Source organism: Penicillium lagena (assembly GCF_028827675.1).
Source record: "Penicillium lagena strain IBT 129212 chromosome Unknown utg000003l_segment0_segment0, whole genome shotgun sequence".
Lineage (NCBI taxonomy): Eukaryota > Fungi > Ascomycota > Eurotiomycetes > Eurotiales > Aspergillaceae > Penicillium > Penicillium lagena.
In genome coordinates, this window is record NW_026623224.1 from 744,286 (window position 1) to 767,208 (window position 22,923).

General features: G+C 50.8%; 11 protein-coding genes across 11 annotated transcripts; 5 read left to right on the plus strand and 6 right to left on the minus strand.

Annotated features, from left to right (window-relative positions):
* Nucleotides 1–538: 538 nt before the first annotated feature.
* Nucleotides 539–1,031, minus strand: N7510_005438 (SNAP receptor SNC2; the record flags this gene model as incomplete). Its single annotated transcript, XM_056977364.1, has 3 exons — nucleotides 539–564; nucleotides 620–848; nucleotides 915–1,031. 3 exons carry the CDS (start codon nucleotides 1,029–1,031, stop codon nucleotides 539–541), a joined length of 372 nt encoding a protein of 123 aa, XP_056833396.1.
* A 935-nt stretch (nucleotides 1,032–1,966) lies between these two features.
* On the minus strand, nucleotides 1,967–2,451 carry N7510_005439 (uncharacterized protein; the record flags this gene model as incomplete). The annotated part of the gene is made up of 3 exons (XM_056977365.1): nucleotides 1,967–2,094; nucleotides 2,169–2,353; nucleotides 2,414–2,451. The coding sequence occupies 3 exons, from the start codon at nucleotides 2,449–2,451 to the stop codon at nucleotides 1,967–1,969; spliced, it is 351 nt and encodes a 116-aa protein (XP_056833397.1).
* Nucleotides 2,452–3,631: 1,180 nt separating this feature from the next.
* On the plus strand, nucleotides 3,632–6,315 carry N7510_005440 (uncharacterized protein; the record flags this gene model as incomplete). Its single annotated transcript, XM_056977366.1, has 3 exons — nucleotides 3,632–3,956; nucleotides 4,009–6,120; nucleotides 6,191–6,315. 3 exons carry the CDS (start codon nucleotides 3,632–3,634, stop codon nucleotides 6,313–6,315), a joined length of 2,562 nt encoding a protein of 853 aa, XP_056833398.1.
* Nucleotides 6,316–7,175: 860 nt separating this feature from the next.
* Nucleotides 7,176–8,625, plus strand: N7510_005441 (DODA-type extradiol aromatic ring-opening family dioxygenase; the record flags this gene model as incomplete). The annotated part of the gene is made up of 4 exons (XM_056977367.1): nucleotides 7,176–7,583; nucleotides 7,682–7,854; nucleotides 7,926–8,086; nucleotides 8,153–8,625. The coding sequence occupies 4 exons, from the start codon at nucleotides 7,176–7,178 to the stop codon at nucleotides 8,623–8,625; spliced, it is 1,215 nt and encodes a 404-aa protein (XP_056833399.1).
* Nucleotides 8,626–8,803: 178 nt separating this feature from the next.
* N7510_005442 (L51/S25/CI-B8 domain-containing protein) lies at nucleotides 8,804–9,287 on the minus strand (the record flags this gene model as incomplete). The annotated part of the gene is made up of 3 exons (XM_056977368.1): nucleotides 8,804–8,862; nucleotides 8,918–9,138; nucleotides 9,202–9,287. 3 exons carry the CDS (start codon nucleotides 9,285–9,287, stop codon nucleotides 8,804–8,806), a joined length of 366 nt encoding a protein of 121 aa, XP_056833400.1.
* A 364-nt stretch (nucleotides 9,288–9,651) lies between these two features.
* On the plus strand, nucleotides 9,652–10,436 carry N7510_005443 (mitochondrial pyruvate carrier family protein; the record flags this gene model as incomplete). Its single annotated transcript, XM_056977369.1, has 4 exons — nucleotides 9,652–9,839; nucleotides 9,901–9,916; nucleotides 10,062–10,198; nucleotides 10,256–10,436. 4 exons carry the CDS (start codon nucleotides 9,652–9,654, stop codon nucleotides 10,434–10,436), a joined length of 522 nt encoding a protein of 173 aa, XP_056833401.1.
* Nucleotides 10,437–11,106: 670 nt separating this feature from the next.
* On the plus strand, nucleotides 11,107–12,834 carry N7510_005444 (putative extracellular exo-polygalacturonase; the record flags this gene model as incomplete). Its single annotated transcript, XM_056977370.1, has 8 exons — nucleotides 11,107–11,464; nucleotides 11,516–11,882; nucleotides 11,931–11,989; nucleotides 12,041–12,201; nucleotides 12,254–12,442; nucleotides 12,499–12,600; nucleotides 12,655–12,729; nucleotides 12,790–12,834. The coding sequence occupies 8 exons, from the start codon at nucleotides 11,107–11,109 to the stop codon at nucleotides 12,832–12,834; spliced, it is 1,356 nt and encodes a 451-aa protein (XP_056833402.1).
* A 179-nt stretch (nucleotides 12,835–13,013) lies between these two features.
* N7510_005445 (uncharacterized protein) lies at nucleotides 13,014–14,939 on the minus strand (the record flags this gene model as incomplete). Its single annotated transcript, XM_056977371.1, has 7 exons — nucleotides 13,014–13,077; nucleotides 13,139–13,493; nucleotides 13,551–13,944; nucleotides 13,995–14,143; nucleotides 14,197–14,276; nucleotides 14,324–14,636; nucleotides 14,696–14,939. The coding sequence occupies 7 exons, from the start codon at nucleotides 14,937–14,939 to the stop codon at nucleotides 13,014–13,016; spliced, it is 1,599 nt and encodes a 532-aa protein (XP_056833403.1).
* Nucleotides 14,940–16,035: 1,096 nt separating this feature from the next.
* On the plus strand, nucleotides 16,036–17,169 carry N7510_005446 (putative short chain dehydrogenase/reductase; the record flags this gene model as incomplete). The annotated part of the gene is made up of 5 exons (XM_056977372.1): nucleotides 16,036–16,066; nucleotides 16,127–16,486; nucleotides 16,541–16,762; nucleotides 16,816–16,995; nucleotides 17,063–17,169. 5 exons carry the CDS (start codon nucleotides 16,036–16,038, stop codon nucleotides 17,167–17,169), a joined length of 900 nt encoding a protein of 299 aa, XP_056833404.1.
* Nucleotides 17,170–17,317: 148 nt separating this feature from the next.
* N7510_005447 (uncharacterized protein) lies at nucleotides 17,318–19,765 on the minus strand (the record flags this gene model as incomplete). Its single annotated transcript, XM_056977373.1, has 8 exons — nucleotides 17,318–17,688; nucleotides 17,741–18,027; nucleotides 18,077–18,168; nucleotides 18,222–19,159; nucleotides 19,216–19,333; nucleotides 19,394–19,493; nucleotides 19,547–19,601; nucleotides 19,651–19,765. 8 exons carry the CDS (start codon nucleotides 19,763–19,765, stop codon nucleotides 17,318–17,320), a joined length of 2,076 nt encoding a protein of 691 aa, XP_056833405.1.
* Nucleotides 19,766–19,953: 188 nt separating this feature from the next.
* Nucleotides 19,954–21,983, minus strand: N7510_005448 (flavin-containing monooxygenase; the record flags this gene model as incomplete). Its single annotated transcript, XM_056977374.1, has 6 exons — nucleotides 19,954–20,849; nucleotides 20,905–20,967; nucleotides 21,018–21,183; nucleotides 21,229–21,402; nucleotides 21,453–21,646; nucleotides 21,701–21,983. The coding sequence occupies 6 exons, from the start codon at nucleotides 21,981–21,983 to the stop codon at nucleotides 19,954–19,956; spliced, it is 1,776 nt and encodes a 591-aa protein (XP_056833406.1).
* Nucleotides 21,984–22,923: the final 940 nt, after the last annotated feature.

The window sequence follows — 22,923 nt, forward strand, 5'->3', positions numbered from 1 at the left end:
CACTTGGGCAGTTTATCTGATCCATCGCGCTCGTCTGACTCGTGGGTGTCTATCCACTTCCTCCACTCTGGCGCGGTCGCTGGCCGAATACGATCAATTTCTACTATGCTATGAAGGTACGTAGTAGTACGTGGGGATTGGTTTGCCAAGACGACACAGCCAGAGCCGGATCACGCCATGAATCATGAAGCGATCCTAACGCTGGAACGTTCATTGCAGCTAGACAGATAATCAAAAACCTTAAAAGTACTCAAACACGGCATCAGAGGAGTATCATTTACATTCTTGACATGGACCCGGATTGTCTACATACGGACAATCCGGATCGTCGGCGAGTCAAGAAAATCGGGTCATCACAACCACGCCCAGACCAAAACAACAGAAGGGAGGTATTAGCGGCGAAAGAAAATACAGCGGGCGTTCTTCCCCTGATCGTCATAAACAGTAAGAAAATAACCCTGGCGAAAAATCCCAAGTCAAGTACGTGCGTATCCCATGTCCCAAACGAAAGAAGTTGCATTGCATGCGTAGCCTAATCCTAATGGTGGCGGCTGCCAAAGACGGCTGGTCGAGAGTTAGTATAAATGGCTCATATGAGGGAATTTCTCGCATTGCTTACCTCCAACGACAATCACGACAATCAGAATAATCACGCAGGCAAACAGGCATACGCGCATCTTCATATCTTTCCACCACATCTGCTTGCGCACGCGATTCGCGCCCCGACGGAACCCCTGGGCCGAGACGGCCAGGTTGTCGGTCTTGTCCTGCAGAGAGTCGAGGCGCTCGCCACGCTGCGAGACCTTGTTGATGTTCTCGCGCATCACGCCGACGGTGTCGTCGATTTGCTAGTAAAAGGAAAAAGAGTCAGAAGATGGGGTGTGCGTGGCGTGTTGACTGGCATGATCACTTACTGCTTGCAATGCGGCCGTTCGCTGGTTGCCATTTTGCTGGTTGGTGGAGGTGGCGCCCGCGGCTCCGTTTGAGCCGGAGGGGATATAAGGGTCATAGGGCGGCTCGGAGGAAGACATGGTGATGACGGGAGGGTTGGGAGGAGGAGGCGTGGAGTGAGGTTGTGGTGAGTGGCTGGGCGTGAGGTTGGGTTGCCCGACGGGGGTTGCACGAGAGTGGTTGTTGGTTGGGGCGCAGAAAGCCGACCGGCAGTGTTGGTAGGATAAGCGTCAAGAGTCACGGACTCGGGGATTGGGAAGTGGGGGGGAGGAGCAGATGGAGATGAAGGGGAGGGAAGGGAAGAAAGAAAGAAGAGAGACAGTGTTCTGGAATGAAGCTGACAAGTTGCTAGGGAGTCACGTGAGAGGCGTTGTCTCAATCGGAAGTTTGGGTCTAGCCGTTTCAACTATGAAGGGCGGGTGAATAAGGAGTGATGGCAATATTGCCACTGCCAGAAGATTTTCTAAAAGCGGTAATTATTGTAGAATAGCATGTGGCTGCCTATGCACTCAATTCGTGAGAAACGGCTACTATTCATAGAGCCGGGACAGGCAACTTGCCCCGGCGCTTACTCTTTCCGAGTGTCTTCAGATGCCGATCGCCAGCACTACATACTGAGTACATGTACTGTAGCTGTAGGATCGGAGGGCTAGAACTAGGAGGCAATGGCAACTGCTTATTATGATGATCATCATCATAATCATAATTCTTATTCCCTTGGCATCTCGTGTTTTTGTTGGCGATTCCATTGCATTGATGCCTGGTCCTATCAGTCAGCATCCAACCTAACTTCATTGCCTCCTTCAAAATTTATATGCATGCAGGGCCTTGGTTCCTGCATGAAGAATTCAAAGCCATCATGGTATGCATGTGGTGAAACGGATCATAATATTGAATATACACGGTCCATACTATGGGTGATCATAGCAGATCATCCGACAATTCCAGAACAGATATCAGGAGACTCACACATATCGTACACATCATGCCAATCATGGAAACACAGCATCCCACCCTATTTCTTGCCTAGCAACTCCTTCCGCATCTCTTCCCGCTGTATTCTCGCATCCGCACTTTCCTTAGCGCGCTGCGCATCCATCGTCGCCTGTTTGGACTCCTGCTCTTGTTGCGCTGCGTACCAAACTGCAATCAATTAGCCCAGCCCCAGACTTCCCGAAATCATTGCTTGCTGACAACAATGGAGTGGAAGGACGCACTGGATTTATCCGACTTTGACCACTCCTTCAGCTTATTCACATAGTCATCGAACTCCTGCGCGCGCTGCTCCCCTTGCTCGGCGCTGCGCTTTTGAAGGTCTGGATTGTATCGCTTAACTAGTTCTTCGTCTGTGGGGCGGATGGATTGTACGAAGAGAGGGCCGCCGACGGAGACGACGATGCCGCTGATGGATGGGTCTGTGTTAGCACTGACTGATGAGTAATGGATGTGGGAGGGGACGTACGCGCCGAGGATTTTGAGCCAGATGCCTGCGCGGGACATGGTGGGTGGTGTCTGGCCAGGGATGGAGGGATAGAATAGGTTATGACGAGGAGGTGCAAGTGCAGCAGAGAGCGAGAGAGATGATTGGAGATGATTGGGTGGCGCAGGTGTGGCTGTGTCTGATGTGGCGCAGTTGGCCTTACTGGTTTGGGTAATGCTGTCTCACCTTGTTCTCTGGACAGAAGTATACACCAACGTCAGGGCATCTTTGACCTTCTCTTTTCTTTTCGTTATTGAGTTCAGGTACACTTGGTGAGAAGTCAAATCAGGGGACATTGTCTTGGGCGTGGACAAGTTAGTCAGCGGGATCAGCCGGAGACTTGCTTCTTCGATCCCTCTTCATTTCCAACGGTTCGCCCGTGGGTGAGGGCAACACACTGGACAGGGAGACAGGGACATTTGGCTCTAGGACTCTGAGTTGATCACTCAGTAACATTCCCTAGCTACATTTTATTCATTTCTTGTTGAGCGACTTCCAACTGAATATATTGTCGAAGCAATCGCTTCACCCCCTGATCGTCAGGTACCGACAAGAGCCGCGAGCCTTGTGATGGGAACTGCCGGCAAACCTGATCTAGCAGACTAGAAGGGACAACTAGAAGAGTCAAGGAGTCCTTCTCCGGTTCACCCACCGCACCAACCGCGGTCTGGAACTTTTCTGGTCCGGCGTGGGTGATTGCAGTGGGTCACGACCATAAATCCCTGGAATCCATGACCCGACCGCCCGTCTTCTAGTGATCATTACTGTATTCTGCCCAACTACTTACTTCCACTTTCTCCCACTTTCACTTCAACATTGTATTTAGCAATTACTGAGTGCTCGCTCTGTCGCGAGGGGGTACGTTCTGCTCTTGTCTTGTTCTTCCGTTTTCCCTTCCGCGGCACGGCATTGGCCCTTGCGCCTGCTCCTCCTGACCTGGTCCCTTCCCCCCCGGTCGCGGCGTGACCACGAAGCTTCCCGCACCAGGCTCACGGGTGGCATGACCAGGCCTCAGTGCGACCATCGCCTGGCTGCTGCTGTGGGCGGGGTTGAACCTGAACTAGTTATCTGGGACTAACTAACTCATTCGTTCAGTGACTGGACACCCCCTCCCTGCATACCGCCATCATAGCGAGGACGGCCAGCTTAATCCGTTGAACCGCTTCGGCAAGACTCTCCGCTGCTCCCTCTGTGGGTGCCATGGCATATCAGCAACGTGCGGCGCGGCCGCCGCCGACGAGGCAGTATGGAGGCCAGGCTGCCGACCCTGCCGGCTACGGACAAGATCCTTATTACGGAAACGGTGGCTACGGCGGCCAGGACTATGGATATGGCGATGCGGGCTATGATGACGGGTCATACAATTATCAGTCGGCCACCTCCAGCCCGCAGTCTCAGCCGCGGTCGACGCGTGGGGGATATGGACCGCCGCCGCCAGGCGCCCCAGCTCCAGGATATGGCCGCCCACCGCCTCGTGGCTATCCCGGGGATAGGCCGCCAGCACAGAAACGCTCGAGAGCGCCGCGTAAGTGACCCAGACTCAGAACCTTATGATGGGACGTCACTAACAGACCTAGCGGGATCGCGTCCTCCGCCAGGCGAGAACTTCGACAACCCTTTCCCGTCCTTCCCTCCGAACCCAAAAGATCGACACGGTCTACCGCCCCGTGGCCCTTCGCTGGAGAAAGGCATGGCGCAGATGGATATCAACGGCAGAGGAACCCCGGGTCGGCCACCTCCCGGCTCGAGACGACCAGATATGAGGGCGCCCCCTCCGCGCGGGCCGCCGCCGAGTTCCAGCCGTGGCCCTCCTTACGGACCTCCCGGACGGTCAGGCAGACCAGGACCTGAACGATCCTTTACAGACCCGAATGCGATGCCTCCGCCAGGCCGAAGCGCAACAATGCCGACTCGAGGACCGCCGATGGGCCCGGGGGGCATGTACCCTGGCCAGGCGAGCTACATGGAACCCGATTACCCATCAAGCCCCATGGGCGAGGTCCCGCCGCCACGACCGAGCACAGCTAGTGGTTCACGACCGGGACGAATGGATATGGGCTTGATGGCACCTCCGCCTGATCCCGCCCACCGAGTGTCCTATGCACCCAAGGAGTTCTTAGAGTCCTACTTTGAAGGAGGGACACCAGGCGAAGAATCGGACATGCCTAATTTTGACGCCATCCCGGAAGGACAGCAGATTGGTGCGATTGATGAGATGGGACTGGAGGCACCCAGGAGCAAGGCACAGATCCCGGCCTCCGCCTCGGGGGGTCAGTATTCCGCCTACGATCCGAATTCTGCGTCTCAGCCTCCGCGTTCCAAGTCGCAGCCCAACCTCCGCCAAAATGATCCCCCGAATCAGTTCGAAAATGCCGGGTTTCAATTCGATATCCCCGGTGATGCTCCACCCGTTCCTTCCCAACAGGAAAATGTGGGATATCAGTCTCCTGGTGGATATTCCAATGGCCCTCCCCCACTTCGAACAAACCAACCAGGGTACAATGACCCGGCCGCGATGCCGGAGCCGCAGAACCCAGATGCCTTGCCGTCGCATCCAACACCATTCAGACCCGGCCTGGACCAAAAACCAGCACCTGTGCGGCAATACACCAATCCTTCCACTCCTGCCCCCGCTGCACCACAGCCCGTGACTCCAGAGGGAGCGCCCGCAGCGCATGTACCTGTTACCCACGACGAGCTGCAGCGGTTACAGCAGCAAGCGAGAGGAAACCCATCTGATCTCAAGACACAGCTTCTCCTAGCCAAGAAGCTTGTGGAGGCGGCCACTGTCCTTGTTGATGACAACAGCCGACTGGACCCCAAAATGAAAGCCAGGGCCAAGGAGAAGTACATTCTGGATGCTCACAAGATCGTCAAGAAACTCGCCTCGGGTGGATACTCCGACGCACAGTTCTATCTTGCGGATTGCTACGGTGAAGGCCTGTTGGGTCTCGAGGCAGACCCGAAAGAAGCGTTCCAGCTGTACCAATCTGCTGCCAAAGCAGGCCACGCGCAATCTGCCTATCGTGTCGCGGTCTGTTGTGAGATTGGAGCTGAGGAAGGCGGCGGAACAAAACGCGATCCTTTCAAGGCCGTGCAGTGGTACAAGCGCGCCGCCACACTGGGCGACACGCCCGCCATGTACAAGATGGGGATGATCCACCTGAAGGGCCTACTGGGGCAAGCGCGCAGTCCCCGCGAAGGAATCTCGTGGCTGAAACGCGCCGCCGAGCGCGCAGACCCCGAAAACCCCCACGCGCTGCACGAACTGGCCCTCATGTACCAAAGCGCCGGCAGCAACGACATCGTCATCCGCGACGAAGAGTACGCCAGTCAGCTGTTCCACCAAGCCGCCGAACTGGGGTACAAGTTCTCGCAGTTCCGTCTGGGCACCGCGTACGAGTACGGACTGATGAACTGCCCCGTCGATAATCGCATGAGTATCATCTGGTATACCCGTGCCGCAGCCCAGGGGGAACACCAGAGCGAACTCGCGCTGAGTGGATGGTATCTAACTGGTTCTGAGGGGATTCTGCAGCAGAATGACACAGAGGCGTATCTCTGGGCGCGCAAAGCTGCCACGGCGGGCTTGGCGAAGGCGGAGTATGCCATGGGTTATTTCTCCGAAGTGGGCATCGGCGTCCAGGCTAATCTGGATGATGCGAAGAGGTGGTACTGGCGTGCCGCAGGTGAGTCTTGCCTTACATTATCACACCTATAATATGCTGTCCAGATGCTAATCTTGTGGCTCGTGTTCAGCGCAAGGATTCCCCAAAGCCCGCGAACGCCTCGAAGACCTCAAGCGGGGCGGCCGGATGCAAAAAACTCGGCTCTCGCGCTCGGCTGTCAATAAGCAGAGTGATGGCGATTGTGTCCTGATGTAATTTTTGGCATGACCTTTTTGTCTCCGTTGCTGCTTCCAGTTGCATGCATGTACCCTTCTTGATTCTCTCTTTTTCTTTTTCCTTTTTGTTTCATAATAACCACCGGCGCTGGAGGGTTGGCTTGGTTGGTTGGTTCCTTGGTTCCTTGGCTGTTGGTTGTTTTGTATGATCTATCTATCCCCTATCCCGGACAAAGCAACGAGACAGACAGTGTTGGTTGTCTACATACTCTACTGTAATGTTTCGCTCGGATCCGTGATGGTTGGTTTGGAGTGAATGGACTGGAACATGTGCTTATTCTTTTTTTTTTCTTTGTCATTTTGTCAATGGGTCATGGCATGCATGATGTGGACTTGGTCCTAGGAGATCAATGAACGAGGCGAGGCGAATCGAGGCGAATACCCGGGAGGCTGCTACTGTACACAGCTGGCTTGGCTGCATTGCATACAATACGTTACAATAAATAGACTGCTGTTTCTCACTCACTTCATTACTTCTCTTTTCGTTCCTTTACAATTTCGACTAAATTTAGGCATTATTTGCCCCTCTTTTTGTGTACATATTGTAGAGTTGACTGGGTCGTTAACCAAGTATAAAGCGGCCCCATTCCGCGCTGACATATCCGGCCCTCTCGGGAAGAACCATCGGCTTGTACCTTCCAGCGCTTCCGACTCGGCATTAAGGACTTGGAATTGGAATTGTCAGCCAGGCATTTATTTTCTCGTTGCTTTTTCTCGCTGACGAGTTTCTGATAAATCAATCGGTTGAAATAAGGTGCACGTCATTCTCAGCTTGTCTCGCCTGGCATTGAACCATACATATACCAGCTCACCCAGCTCGTGGACTTGCTCCTGTGATATATGTCTTCGGAAGCGAGCCACCAACAACATCGCGACAACCATAATTCTTTACCACCCACACGCACACGCACAAACTCTAAGACCGGGAGACTAGCTCTGCTAGCTATTCTCGCTGCGATCCTCGCTCTACTCATCGCCTTGTTCTACGGTGACTCCGACAATCTGTTCGGCTTTCGATCACTTTTTGGACCTTCCTCGTTCATTGCGAGGTCGGTAGGAGGCGTTTTTTCTCGATCTGGTTCTACGTTTGCATTTGCGTCCACGGGGACAGCAGCAGCAACAATAGCCACTACAGCAGCAACAGCAGCTAGCACATCAGAAGCCCCAGCATATCCCCAGCAAGGCGAGAGTTCAAGCTCCAAGATGAATAAGAATAAGACGCCGGTTTACTTCCTCAGTCATGGCGGGGTGAGTGAACCCTTTACTCATTGCCTCCAAACACTTCCAATCCCTACTACATATCCTATCCCGTCCTAAATCTGAATTTACCATCCTAACCATATCAGCCAAACATCATGTACGATACCGAACACCCGGCCTACCTCAAACTCGCCGAAATCGGCCGCGAAATCACACACAAGGTCAAACCGCGCGCCGTGGTGGTTTTCTCGGCGCATTGGCAGGGCGGAAGGGATACGATCCATGTGAATACGGCCGAGATGACGGATCTGATCTATGAGTGAGTGTTTTTTTTTTTTTTCTTTTTGAAAGAAGAGTTGAGTTGGAGGCTGACCTATCTCTCAAATTTAGCTTCTATGGCTTCCCCGACCACTACTATAAAGAGACATACCCCAATGTCGGTAGCAAAGAAGTGTCGCAGAAGGTGCTGGATTCGTTGACACAGGCGGGCATTAAGGCGGAGGGGGTAAAGAGGGGTCTTGATCATGGTGTGTGGGCTAGTTTTAAGTGTGGTATGTCTTACCTTGCTCCCCAGCAGTAGTTTGCATGCTATCGGCGGACGCTGATTATGGCTGCAGCATTTGAACCGGACTCCAACCCCCTCGCCGTCCCAATCGTCCAAGTCTCCCTGTTCGACACCGAAGACCCAATCCAGCACTACCGCCTCGGCCAAGCAATTAGCCACCTCCGCGAAGAAAACATCGTAATCATCGTGTCGGGGATGGCAGTGCACAATCTGCGCGATATGCGGTTTACATTCGGCGACCCGCGCCCGCTGCCGTACGCGGTCAGTTTTGACGACGCGCTCAAGGAAGCCGTCACTACGTCCCCCGCGGAAAGAGAGAAGGCTATGGCGGCGTTGCTGAAGCGTCCGGATGCGAGACAGGCACATCCGTCCTTCGAGCATCTCCTTCCTATTCATGTTGGGGCTGGTGCTGCGGGAATAGATCTGGGGGAGAGGCTTTGGACGTTGCCGGAGGGCAGTATGAGTTGGGCGCAATTTCGCTTTGGGGTGGTGGGGGGTGCTAATGGTGCAGACAGTTCTTTGTGACTGAGAAACGTAGGGATGTTGATAGGTTTGTCGTGAGATAGATAGGTGCCAGAAATGGGATGGATAAGGCGTGTGTATAAAAATCAAGTTTGATTTCATCTATAGGTACAGATGGAGATGTGTAGGGTAGGTATGGCACCGGGCTCGTGAATTGGGTGTAGGACAGAACATCCTAGGATTATGAGGACGCTTTCACCAGATTCGTGATCCGTTCTTCGATCTGCTGCTCCGACAAGCCTGGTAGACAGGAAGTTAGCAATCAAGTTGTCCAATTGATTCGATTCAAACTTACCCGACAATGCCTCCTGCTTCTCCTTTCCGAACTCTGCATATTCATCCATTGTTAGCCCGTATTCTTTCTTCAATCGGTTCTGACAGTCCGTCTTCAATGGGTCCTTATCCATACCGTATCGCGCGAAAACCCGCGGCTCAGTATCCATCGCCTCACGCATCATAATGGGAGTGTGCGGGTTGTGCTTCTTCATGGTGGGATAAGCGCGGTTGAGGAAGGTCCTGGAGCCATTGAACAGACACGTTAGTGGATTGCCGACTGTGTTCACAGTACCCTAGACTCACCGTGTGGGTGCGCTCTGCTCGGAGGTGTGGCAGAAGAGGAACCGGAGCTCCTTCAGGCCCTTGGTAAAGACGTACTTGCCGGACATGGCGGGCAATGAGGGTGGATGTGGCTGTCGAACGAGATGTTGGCCCGGGAGAGAGGAAGTCGGGAGAGTGCGCTAGGCCCGATTAGGGGGTGGTTATGTCAGCAGGGCAAATGCCTCGATCGCAGGTGAGGAAGTCAAGCAAGTGAGAAGTGTCTGAAGGAGAGTAGAACTACTTTACATATCCTCGTCTCTATTTATTCTGAATTCTAGTTGTGTCCGTGGTGTGGCAGTCTCTCCTTATCCGACGGAAAACTCCCTTGACCGACTTAGTAACCAACCCGATATCGCCGACTCACCTCTTCCTTTCTCCCCAAACTCCAACGCCAGCGCTGCGGTCGCACCACATCCCCCTTATACCGTCACCATGTCGTCTCGTGTGGGATTCCGCTTCCTCAACAACGCTCGCTTTACCTTTCGCAATGCCTCCGGGCCATTCCGCCGGCCGGGCGGCACGGGCTTCCGCTTCCAGAGCTCCGACGCTGCGGCAGAGCAGCAGAGCACTTTCCAGCGTCTCTGGAATAGCCCTGTGGGTGTGAAGACGGTGCATTTCTGGTACGCTTTTTCTAGACCGTGGTGATAGATCTTCATACTAATGGAAATGCTATCTGGATAGGGCCCCTGTTATGAAGGTATGACTCGACTCGACTCGAATTGATTTTATTCCCGATCCACTCCCTGTTCCGCGCGATATTCCCCAGATATATATCCGGACTGCTATGCCATGTGTTCAAAGTGCTTGGAAAAAGGCCATTGCTGATGCATTGCTCTCTACAGTGGGCGCTGGTCATCGCCGGTATCTCCGACTTCAGCCGTCCCCCCGAGAAGCTCTCCCTGACCCAGAACGCCGCTCTCATGGCCACGGGGGCCATCTGGACCAGATGGTGCCTTATTATCAAGCCCCGTAACGTCCTGTGCGTTCTTCCCCTGTGGTACTGTTGCTGCCCAATGCTGACCAAACATCGCTGTAGGCTGGCCGCTGTCAACTTCTTCCTCGGATGCGTGGGTGTCGTGCAAGTGGGCCGTATTTATGCGTGGGAGCGTAGCCAGAAAGGCTCTGATGCCGCTGCTATCAAGGAGATCGCGCACGAAGCCGAGGCTTCGACTAAGGAGGTTGTTGAGAAGGCGGAGGCTGCTGTGAAGAAGTCATAAACGGGGCGACAGCTTGACTACAGGTGGAAGAGGCAATGAATGCTGAGACTTTGGTATCTATAGATAGAAGCTTTGAGTTGTGCGGTGAATGTAAAAAAAGGGCTGCGATTCGAGCTAGTTCTTTTTGTTGTCGACGTCAGTCTTTTCGTTCTATGGACACCCGCTGTACATATCAAGCATTCCCAAGTGACCTATGTACTAGATTCAAAGAACGGAGCAGCAAACACCAATAATTTACTTGCAACAGTAGACTCACAGTCGTCTCCCACTCCTAGCTAGCTGGTGAATTGACCCAAGGCGTTTACCCGGATTTTTCCTCCCAATCGGGGGCTTTGCCAACCAAATATTCCTCCTATCGGACACGCCATGGCGCGCCCACTCCTCTGCACGCCGTCTTCAACACGCGCAAAACGATCCCAACCCCACGTTATTCCTCGGCCTCCTCAACAGTTGTTCCGCCGGCACGCTTTCCCCGGATTAATGTGGAGGGGAAGCGATTTACCCCACCGAATGAAGAGCGTGCGCTGCAATCTAGCGCGCCATAAACAATGCGACGATGCTTAATTGCAGCTAACTATATATAGGCCCGCCAGGTCGTTTTGTGGTGTTTGGGCAGTGTGCAGACATACAGATCCAAAAAAGTAACTCCTGACTATTGTCATCAGCCACCATGAAATTCGCCAATACAGTTGCGCAGGCTGCGGTCCTTGCTCTGGGGCTTGCTCTTGCTGTGGAGGGTAGTCCTCACTCGAATCCACACTCTCGGCCTGAACCCAAGTCGCGAGTTGATCCTCACTCGCGAACCGATGCATGCAAGCCACATCATCCCTTCCGGCCTCTGCCTCCCAGCCATCCCAGAACGAGGACTTGCCATGTACCCTGCCACGGTGACGGGCGCGACGATGCTGAAAATATCCTGTCTGCATTGAAGGATTGTAATAATGGCGGAAAAGTCGTTTTCGATGCCGATAAAGAGTATACCATTGGCACAGCTCTCGACATGACGTTTCTGAAGCATGTAGATCTGGGTATGTGCTTAAGAAGAAACAATTAACGATCTTGCTGACCTATTTCGAAAGAAATCCTGGGTACGGTCACGTTCACCAACAACACAGACTACTGGCAAGCACACTCCTTCAAACACACCTACCAGAATGCCACGACATTCTTCAATTTGGGAGGCGAAGACGTCAATATCTACGGCGACGGTGAGCTGAATGGCAACGGCCAGGTATGGTATGATCTCTACGCTGAGAATGATCTGATCCTGCGCCCGATTCTCGTCGGTGTTATTGGATTGCACGGCGGTACCATTGGCCCGCTCAAGCTCCGGTACTCGCCGCAGTGGTATCACTTTGTGGCCAATTCGTCGGACGTCTTGTTTCAGGGCATCGATATTGGTGGCTATAGCACGAGTAAAAATGAAGCTAAGAATACTGATGGATGGTGAGTACGACATTGGGATTCTGGAGTAGATACTGATATATTATATAGGGATATATATCGCTCGACCAATGTTGTCATTCAGGACTCTATCATCAACAACGGTGACGGTAAGTAGTCGATATTATCTTCATATTGCCCGGTTGCTTATACTGGGACAGATTGTGTCTCTTTCAAGCCCAATACCACCGAAATCCTGGTCCAAAATCTCCACTGCAATGGCTCCCACGGCATCTCCGTTGGTTCACTAGGCCAATACAAGGGCGAGATTGACATAGTACAGAATGTACTTGTATACAACGTGTCCATGTTCAACGCGTCGGTAGGTGCTATCCATATTTTCCGAGCGGATAAACCCCTAACTCAACACTCAGGACGGCGCACGTATCAAAGTATGGCCTGGTCTACCTTCTGAAATGTCTGCAGACCTCCAGGGCGGCGGCGGTTTGGGAAGCGTGCAGAATATCACCTACGACACGATGACCATCGAGAACGTTGACTGGGCTATCGAAGTGACTCAGTGCTATGGACAAAGTAATATGACTCTGTGCAATGAGTACCCGGTATGTTTATACGGCTGTACCATTATCAGTCAGCTAATTTGATTCCTCAAATACAGAGCAACCTCACCATCTCCGATGTCCACTTCACCAACTTCAAGGGGGTGACGTCTGGCGCAAATAACCCAGATGTTGGAACGATTGTCTGCTCGAGCCCTGATGTGAGTGATAGCCTTTTTATATAGAAGTGATGGTGGTATTCTAATTGTCTCCAGGTGTGCTCGGATATTTACGCCAGCGATATTCATGTCACTAGTCCAATTGGGACCGATGAGTTCGTCTGTACAAATGTAAGTTGGCACCCGGACAAGAAAGAGGATTGAGAGCTGACACTGTTATGAAACAATTAGGTTGATGATAGTCTGCTAGAGGTTAACTGTGTGGCTACGAGCTGAAGAAGCAGCGCGGGTACGAAAGGCCAGTCAGAGGAGGATGACTTCTAAGTATTGGTCCATAATGCCAGAATGCATGTGTTCTCTATGTTATTATCAATAATTGAAAACATGAATTTTCCTTGCTAAGTATTCTTTATCTCCTATATCATATTTGTTATAAGTATACCGCCCTCCATGATCTACAGTCGATCCGCAATTCCGTGTCGCTGAACCCAGCTTCGGGCTCGTTTGCCAAAGATATACCTGAATAATAAAAAGAGCCAATTAGTCTTCTAGTTCTATTGCTGGGGTCGGGGAAACTCACATAGGAATCGTCAGAAAAGTAACGCCCATCGTAATACCTCCGATAGTAAAGAAACAATCTCGAATACCCTGATTCGCAATCCAGTCGTTGATATAAAACGATAACCCAAACGCGAAAAGATTCTTGATAAAATTCATCGTCGCAAAGGCCTCGCCTGCTTTCTCGCGATGACAGTCCACGATGTACGTGACGACGCCGGTGGTTCCCAGCTGAACACCAAAATTGATCAACCCCAGACAGACTATCACTGGGATTGGCCACGGCTCCTGTTCGTAAGCTGACTGCCCCCATGCAAAGAAACCAGTTGCTGTGAAGAGGAGGTAGGTGATCATAATGGGGAGGCGGAATTCAGGTTCTGTGAAGATAGGTTATGAGGAATGGAGGTTTTCGGATTAAGAGATGAATGCCATACCAAATATGCCACCGTTCATTTTGGACATTTGTTTTACCATTCCGTCAATTAGAGGGCCTGCAATCACCGTGCCAAGGACAGACGCTACGAAGGACGAGAGGTTCGTCGCTCCGACAGCTCCCACAGAGAAATTGTAGGGCGGCGCAGAGAAAATCTGAGATAGCGTGAGAGAGATTCCCACCAGCCATGAGATACAGGTTGTAAAGAGTAAAACTGCCCAGAGAACATTGGGCGAGGCAAGTAGATAGAATGGCCGAAGAAGAGTATTCCAAAACGAGACTGGGTTGATATAGCCACTATACGGAAGCAGCTCCTTGGTCCATGAATTAGGTTGTTCTCCAGTAGGTTGTGGGTGATCGAGTTGTCGCAATTTTGCTCCGCCTTCCACAACAACCTAGTTATTATCAGTTGAAGTATACCAGATCGTTTGCGATATCTACCAACCTTCTCGTTACCTGTATCGATGTTCAATGCCTCCCGAGCATAAGCCGACTCAGGCATCCAGAAGAAAATCATGATTAGTGCCAGCGCAAATGCACCACCCATCGCGTACATTGCAATATGATACGATCCATATTGAATGATTGCCGCAGCTATTAATGAATAAGGGTCAGTGTCCCTCCTAATTGTGATTTTCCCGACTCACCAATTGGAACTGCAAGATTGATCCCTCCCAAGACACCCAAGTTAAACACCGCTGTGCGAAATCCTCTTTCATGAACAAACCTAGACGACATGTCAGCTATAGAAGAAGGGATATTCACTATACCCACCATATGTCTGCAATCGAAGCCGGTATCAACGCTTCGAATGGTGCCATGCACAAGCCACAAAGCACCCTTGCCGCAACAAGAGACGGGAAACTTTTTGCTGCTGCTGCCCAGAAACACGAAACCATGAGCCCCACCGTGGTGGACAAGTAGATGGGACGTTTGCCATATTTCACAGCTAGCGAGTTGAATATCAGACTGCCAACAGCGATCGCGGCAATTGTTCCCCCTTGAACCCCGGAGACGAATGTGCTTAGTGACACATCGAATTCTTTGGCTAGTGGCACAAAAGCTCCTCCGAGCAGCGGACCGACAGCTAGCAAGAGTCGCCCAGTTTTAGATTCTTGGAATAATGTGCATAGAAATACATCTTACCTCCAACACATCCGCATCCCCAACCAAAGGTTACGGTAAACAACTCCTTCTTTCGTCGCGGCCAATTATATGGATCATTTGGCGAGTCGGATGGCTGGGGAACAAGTACAAAATTTCCAGTTGGGTCATGTTTGAGGAGACTAGGGTCAATTCCTGAATAGGTGTTGGTGTCTTGAAGATGGTTTAACGGGGCTGTGCCTGGAACGTGCTCCACCTTGGTATCGTCTAGGATTCCAAGTGGCATTTCGATGGTGATATTCACTCAGTTGAGAGAAGGATGTTCAAACTAGAGGAAGAGATCGAGAAAAACTAGTGGTCGCATTCTAAGTCTTGCGCATAGTCTGGCTAGGTGTTGCCAGAAGGACAAAATCTGGCAGTAACACTCCGAAGAAAAGGAATAGTGGGAGAGGGTTTGCAGAATTGAGGGCTCCCGACGTCTTTAAAGCACGGTCAAGGCGGTCTCCTTTGTTAAGCTCCGTTGCTGTACGCTTGGACAATTATCTGGTGGTTGGGATTCGTTAACAGAATATGGGGTAGGTCTATCAGTTCCTCTTAGGGTAAGGGCTTGTTGTGGTGGTATACTACTGTACTAAGTATGACTCCTGTGGGGGTTTATTGCTATGAAGGATACATGCACTCGATTCATGCCGATATCGCATAACAAAGGGACAAGAGGGGAAATGCTTAAAATATTGCGATTATTATTATTATTACTGTGACTCCGGTAACAGGCTACACGGGGAGCAACCAGGCCGAGCATCCTGGACACTTTCAGGCATTCGCTGAAGATCAGGTGGCGTGCCTCGGCAAGTAGATTGGAGACGAAAGCCGAGCCATGCCATCTGATGAAGTCACACAAGGGTCTTATTTCCGCCTCGAAGCTCTTGAGACAAGGATAATCCTCGCTAATTCCGTACATCGGCTTGATCATGCGGGGGGTGGAGAGTAGAAGGCGTCGTCGTTGAGTAAATTATGCCGATAAGACCCGGCCGAGACAGTGTGAAATTTAAATTAGAATAATAAGAAGGCCAAGCTGTAATGAGCTTTCAGCTCTCACGGTGTTACCTGCGAGTAAAAGTCAGGTAGTGGAAGTGTGCATGGGTTAGCATGGTATTGGCATCCATGGATCCATTACTCCGCAGAAACCGGAAATCCCCCTGCTCCACGAAACAACAATGCGGGGAAGCAAATGAGGTGGAGAGAGTTCACACATACCGGATTTACAAATACGAGATATACGGTTTTTGGCGCGTACTAGGACAATTTATTTCCATGAAACAGAAAGAAACTTCCTCGGACCAAACTTTTGTCTAGGTCCATCACCACTTCAAGATAACAGCATGGCGCCTGCCAGATGTATTATAGTCACTGGTAAGAATTGAATAGCTGGCTATTACTTTCAGATAGTATTCAAAATTAACCCACATCTAGGCGGAGCATCTGGCATTGGGCTGGGCATCACCCGACACCTCATTGCAGAACCCAACACGCACATTACAATTCTCGACAACAATCCAACGACAGGCGCCCAGACGCTGAAAGACCTGCGTATGAAATTCCCAGCCGCTAGTATTACATTTGAGGAATGCGATGTTTCTTCTTGGGAGAGCCAAGCCGCCACATTCGAGAAGATACATGCTCAACAAGGCCGGATCGACATCGTCTTTGCGAATGCCGGAATAACGGAGAAGGGCAGTCTGTTGCCATCAAGAACCTTTGATGATGCAGGAAAAGGTCTCGTCAAGCCAAATCTAGCGACATTGAATGTTAACCTAGTAGGACTTATTTACTGTGAGTGTATCGCATTTGGCACAACACTGACCATCTAACATTGATATGGGGTAGCCGTTCAACTCGGCATTCACTATATTTCTAAAAACATCGCGTCGGAGGGCAATTCTAAGGGGCTTATTGTTTGCACCGCCTCTAATGCGGGTCTATATCCCTTTGCGATTGCACCAATGTACGCCGCCTCCAAGCACGCGGTCATAGGACTCGTACGGTCCCTGGCTCGGTCGTTGGAAAACGAGCAGATCCGGATTAATGCATTAGCACCTGCTGTTATCGGTACGTGAAGAGAACCCTGGATCGTGGAGATTACCCAGCTGACGTCCAAATAGAAACGAATATTGCACCTAGTGCAGAGCTGTTCAAGTCCATGGTTCTCACGCCAATGTCGACTGCGCAGAAGGCTGTGGCTCGGTTCATAGCAAACCCCTCTTTGACCGGCAAAGTTGCGGAGTTGCATGGTGAACATGTCACTTTCGCGGATCCTCCACCGTATGTAGATGAGGATACGGGTAAGAATATTGAGACGTTTTGGAACTTAGGATATGCATAGGGATACTAGACCTAGGCACTGTCTAGAGTATGACGACTACTCGGTCCGAGGTCTGGTCGTGTGTCAAGAGCTGGTGAGCGTTGAGTACACTGCCGCACCTGGAAGTGTGATATGTTCATCTATGTGCGAGTAATATAAATAGCCAGATAACCAGAGTCCACCCAGGGATATAAACTGTAAAAGATCAACACCAAATCAAGCCAGCCTCCCACAAATACATATCCAACGCCGGTATATATCTTGACACGAGCATTCCCTTCATGGTAGAACAATGAGCCTTTCTACTCCTTCTCATCGCGCAATAGCACCTTCAACTTCTGTAGTTTATCTTCACAGTTGACCTCCATGTTCATGACCACATCAACCGCATCTTTCTTGGTCATCAGCAGCTGCGAAACAAGCCAGAAATTATATCCATTCTTATAGAACCCCATTGAAGCCCATTCCTCACCTGAGAGTTTGCTGCGTAATGCCTCCCAGTTATTATGCCACTGGGATAATGCTGTCCGAATGGCTTTAAGGACCGAGTCGTCTGGCATGGAGTTGATTGGATTTGTGCCTGAGGCTGCATAGTTTCCATTTTGTTCGGGTTTGCGGTGACGGATGCGCGGCCCTAACAAGGTCATGTGGGTGTTGATGAATGCGTATAGAACTATACTGATGGTCAGTGGCTATGGACCTAAGTTTGGTTTGAAAGCACATACTGTGAATCAAGGACCACATGTCCAGCACAGTGAGGTCCATCCGGTTGATTCCAGGTGAATGTGGTGGAGAGTCACGTCCGGGCTCCTCTTCAAACAAGTTTTGAAAGGCCTCGGAAATTGTAAGGTCGCGTGTATATCGGAAGTTAGGCTCTCTAAATGGATGATCAGACCGAAACAGCGAGTCGTAACATGGTAGGTCGCATTCCATCTCCGTATGAGTAAAGCGACAAGGATGATTCTGGTAGAAGAAGAAGGCGCAATCCAGTGAAATCACAATATTGACACAGCTGGAGGCGGTTAGCTTGAGCTGCCTCCATTTTTGCTAACTATACATACCGAATACGGCACTCTGTCTGGATCCACAAGCTTTCCAAGACTCGATCACGGGGAGTATGGCGACACTTTAAAAGCCGTAGACGCCGAGTAACCTGTCACCAAATGTGTTAATTGACAATACATTCAGAGATCGCAAGGTACACACCTTAACAACTTCACTGAACCGATTCTCCATCGCACGACTCCGGGAAACCTTACTGCCCGCCCAGTACTGGACTATGGTAATAAGGAATCCAGCTTGGAAATTCTGGAACTTGACCCAGTCGTTCGACTCATTTTCAAAACATCTGTTCCCAGAGAAAACGTTTACAATGTCGTTTTCTGCAGAATAAACATCACAGGAGAAAATAAAGAGTTCTGCAAAGTCGAGCACCCTTTTGGCAACATAGGCCTCTCCCTGGTCGGTCGCATACATGGCTCCCATAAAAACGACCGAAGCCAGCAGTGGCAGGGTGGCTGTCTCCGGGTCAAATGATGGACGGTGTATCATCTTGCAACTCGGATGCCAGTATTTAAAATACAGGGCCACGAACTTCCGAATGCGAGCAGTGGTGAGTAAGAAGTTGAGGCTTGTGGAAATTTCTTCTTGGGCTTTGGCATCCAGCGGGAGTGTCCATGCTCGTGCCAGTATGGACTGGATAAGCGCCGCTGAAAAGGGTCGTTCCGGCTCGAACATCGCATTTTCTCCGGATAGTGCCAGGCTGGGATCTTGTCCCGGTGGTCCGATAGCCTGGTAGGCCACTCCGGAATACGGATCCCCTTGTATTTTATGAGCATCTCCGAAAGGCCCATTGAAAAAGTCCAGAAATGTATCCTGGTAGAACTGAAGTGCCGTAGGATCGGAATCCAGCATAGCTGGGGTATAGTTCGTTTGGCCACTCTCCATGTTATACGGGAACATGCTGTTCTCACTCTCCTCTAACTCATTTTGGTTGCTGTCGAATAATGCACCCCGTGGCCGGTCACTCCGAGGGGGAAGTCGAAAGCCTTCGGTGAAACTGTTGTAGCCGGCATTGAGTAGGAACTTAATTGATCCACGGTCTGATGGCTGTCCGGGCACCTCGGATTTCACAGAGGGTTCGCCTATATGGAGGTCAGTATGGTATCCACCTAGGCCAGAATCATAACCAGTTCCATACTATAGTCCAGCTCTGGCTGTTTCGACGGTTCCGGTTGCTCATTGTTGCACTCGAGGTTTCTCTTTTGACACGATCCGCAGGGGCTCTGGCCGTCGCAACGGAGTTTCATAGACATACACTTTAGCGAAGACAGAGGGTTAGTATTTTATTTTGGGTCTTGTGCGTGAGATAAGCTCACCGATTGACACGCATGACGCCGTCGACCCCTTTGGCCAGTTTCGGGAATCTTCCGATCTCCGCGCTTGACGCAATCGGTGTAGTGGTCGCGGAGATTATCGCTATAAGCAAAGAATTTAGAAACCAGGACAGTCCAGGCTACCGGACTACCTACCAGCGCGCAAAGGCTTCATTGCAGAAGACACACGAGTAGGGCTTCTGGCCCGAGTCTGGACCGGGGTTAGCTGCGACCAGGAGAACAAGGCTGGGGGTACTGACGGCGCAGATGGTGTCGTTTGAGATGATCAATGCGCGTGAATGCTCGTTGGCAAACAGTACAGCGAAAGTGCTTCTCGGCGGGCTTCATGTTCGGGCGCATCCATTTGGGGAACATGCGATCCGGGGAAGCGATAAGTGAAGAAGCCGAAGAAGGCCGGGGGCAGAGGGGAAAGGTGCTGGGTATGCGTATTTCACAGTTTGGCGACCTACGCCACCAAACGAGTATTGTGATACGGTACGGTAGCGTAATCCGAATCGATGATATCACCAATTTTACTACAGAAAAAGATTGAATTTATCATCCTAGACAGAGATTGTAAATTCCGATGCCGGCTGAGGAAAGTCGATCTGGTCGTCATCCAAGTAGTCCACGTTGATGCGGTTGTATTTCTCGTTCTCCGTCCACCCGTCGCCCAGCCAGCCAGTAGGGTTGTCGTCGAGATACTCGTACTCAAAGTCTTCCCACCTCGGATTGGCAAATGCCTTCATAGCATGCAACGAGGAACCTGGCCAAAGTGCAACGACTCGTCCCTCCTCGGTGCCGCCTTTGTACCAGCTGCGGCACTTGCTACTGAACACCGTGAGGGAGAAGTACTGGTCACAATACTTGGTGAACCGCCTAACAGCGTCACGGCGCACGGTCATCGAGCGGATGTTGTCGCGCTGCATTTTTTGTATGCATTCAGTAAAGTAGTCTATTGTCTTCTCAATGAGAAGGAGGAGGTTGCCTTCGCCCAGACCGGAGTTAGGTCCAAGGCAGATGAAGAAATTGGGGAACCCGTCTGTTGTCACAGACAAGTAATTCTCCGGGGTGTCTTTCCACTTCTCCGACAGTGACACTCCTTTAGACCCGATGATAGGGAAGCGAGGCGTAGATGATGTGTCAAAGCCAGTGGCGCAGACGAGCATATCAACGGGTCGGTGTTGTCCGTCAGCAGTGACGATACCCGTCTCGTCAACCTTGACGATCTCTGATTTGATCATATCCACCTTGGGATCAGTCAATGCCTCCAGATACCCTGGTCCGGGGGTCAGGCGCCGACAAGCAGGTGGGAAGGAAGGGAGAAGCTCGTCAAAGAGCTCTGGCTTGTTGGCCAAGCGTGCCTTCATATTCTCGGCGAAATGCTGTTGCCCATGGATCTGCATTTCAGAGCCTGTCAAGGTGGCTCCGTGGATCGACTGTAGTTGTAACTCGACCTCTGCATATTGTCAGGTATACTGCATATCAATAGAAAGAAAATAACGTGCCTTTACGGAACTTCTGGTACACCTGGTGGTCCTTCTTAAAACTCTCGAGCTCCTCGGGAGTAAACGAAACTATCAAAATCAGTTTTGAATATCCATGTAAATTATTGGCGAACCCTCACTATTATCTAATTTCTTGCCACGCCGATCGATTTGGTCCCGTGCAAAGGATGGCGCAATCCATGTCCGGCTGCGAACGTAATGGTCGATGTGCGTCACATCGGGTAACAATGCAGGCACGATCTGAATTCCACTCGACCCGTTACCGATAACAGCAACGCGCTGGCTCTATTTAAATCGTCAATTTGCGTTGCGTGTGCTTAAATCATTGACTAAACGTGCCTTGTAATCGTAGCTTTCGTCCCACGTGGCACTGTGCATGAGCTTCCCCTTGAAGTCATGAAGACCGGGGATCTTCGGCCACTTCCAATCGTTCAGTGCCCCGGTTGCCTGAATTAAAAGGTCGCATTTGTCCGAATAGATAGTTCCACTATCTGCATCTTGAATCTACCGCCTGTTAGCAAACAAGTGCATTTTGGTTGGGAGGTGACGCTCACCTTCAAGCACCACTTGGACTGGTCGTCATCCCAGATTGCCTCAGACACCCTCTGCTTAAGCTTCATATATTTCATGCACCCATACTTAGAGGCAACGCGTTTCCAGTATCTGTGGATTTCGGGAGCGCTCGCGTAAAATTGTGACCATTCTTTGTTTGGTTCAAAGGTCGCCTGGTAAGTATGGGCCGGGATATCTGTATAGTTTCAGAGCGCTTCAAAACAAGAACCATGCGGGAAATAAATCATACCACAAGCGCAGCCTGGATAGCGATTCTCAAACCAAGTGCCTCCAACATCCGCATTCTTGTCGTAAATGCACAGTTCCAGATTAGGAATTCTCTGCACAAAGCGAACACACGCCATGATTCCCGAGACACCCGCACCGATGATAACCACCCTAAGTGGGCGACTTTCGTCGATTGATCGCTCCTTCACGATCCACCTATCATCGAGATCGTCTGCCTGCTCAGCGACCGGCGTGGGGTTGCCACTAAAGGTGCGAGAAGTGCGTTTTGTAACGACTGGGCTCATTTTCTTTTTTAAGTCAAGATATGAGTTGAAGCAAACAAAATCTTCTAGAGTTTCGAAGAGTTAGTGAGGGGCATGGGTCAGATATTACTATTTAAATAGGAATGTCGTGCGTCCCTTCGCTTCCATTAAGTATGCTTGAACTAAATTTGCCAATCTCTCTTGTTTCGTAAAGCTTGGGGGTGTTAATCCACATACACGATCGTTGAACCAACGAGGAATGTTTCACCCTGCCTTCCCCAGTATGAATACGTCTTAACTCCCTCATGAGTTGAAAATACCCCTCTAATACAGAATGCCCTCCAATACATAGTGCCTCCCGGATATCGGTTGATGCTTCCGGGACAACGGAAAGATCCCAGGTAATCGCGGAACTAGAAGTATGAGGGGTGAATGGGTCCGGAAAAACCCCTGCAAATAAATACACTAGGGGGAGCAGGCCCGCCACAACTTGGCACTACGGATCTTTCTGACGCAGTAGTGTAGGGGCAGAACGGTCCACTATGTCGATTTAGCCTATTCAAGACAAGGCAAAGAAGATCGGGGCTAAGCGTTTATCCTTAATTGGTATCTCTCTCTTGTCGCTGGCTGGGTGCTGAAAGGTTGGCAGCTTTGACGTATCTCGTGTTCAGAAGCAAGTGGTGGATTATAGGCCTCAGTGAGTAATCGCTTGGGTTTTAGCCATTGGTAGAATTGCAGATGCCTAACTGGGCTACCGAAGGTTAGTAGTTGTGCAAACGTGTACTATACAGACTTTCTACCATGTGCTAGCTTCACTATCCACCAACTGGACAATTATTAAATGAGTTTGGTCTATATACATGCACACAAGAGTGGAGAAACTATCGGCAGTTTTCTTTCAGGTTAGATAACAAACTGGCATGTCCTAATTAAGTTAGCATAGGTAATGTATATCTATCCAGTGGGGAGGCTCGGGAGAAAG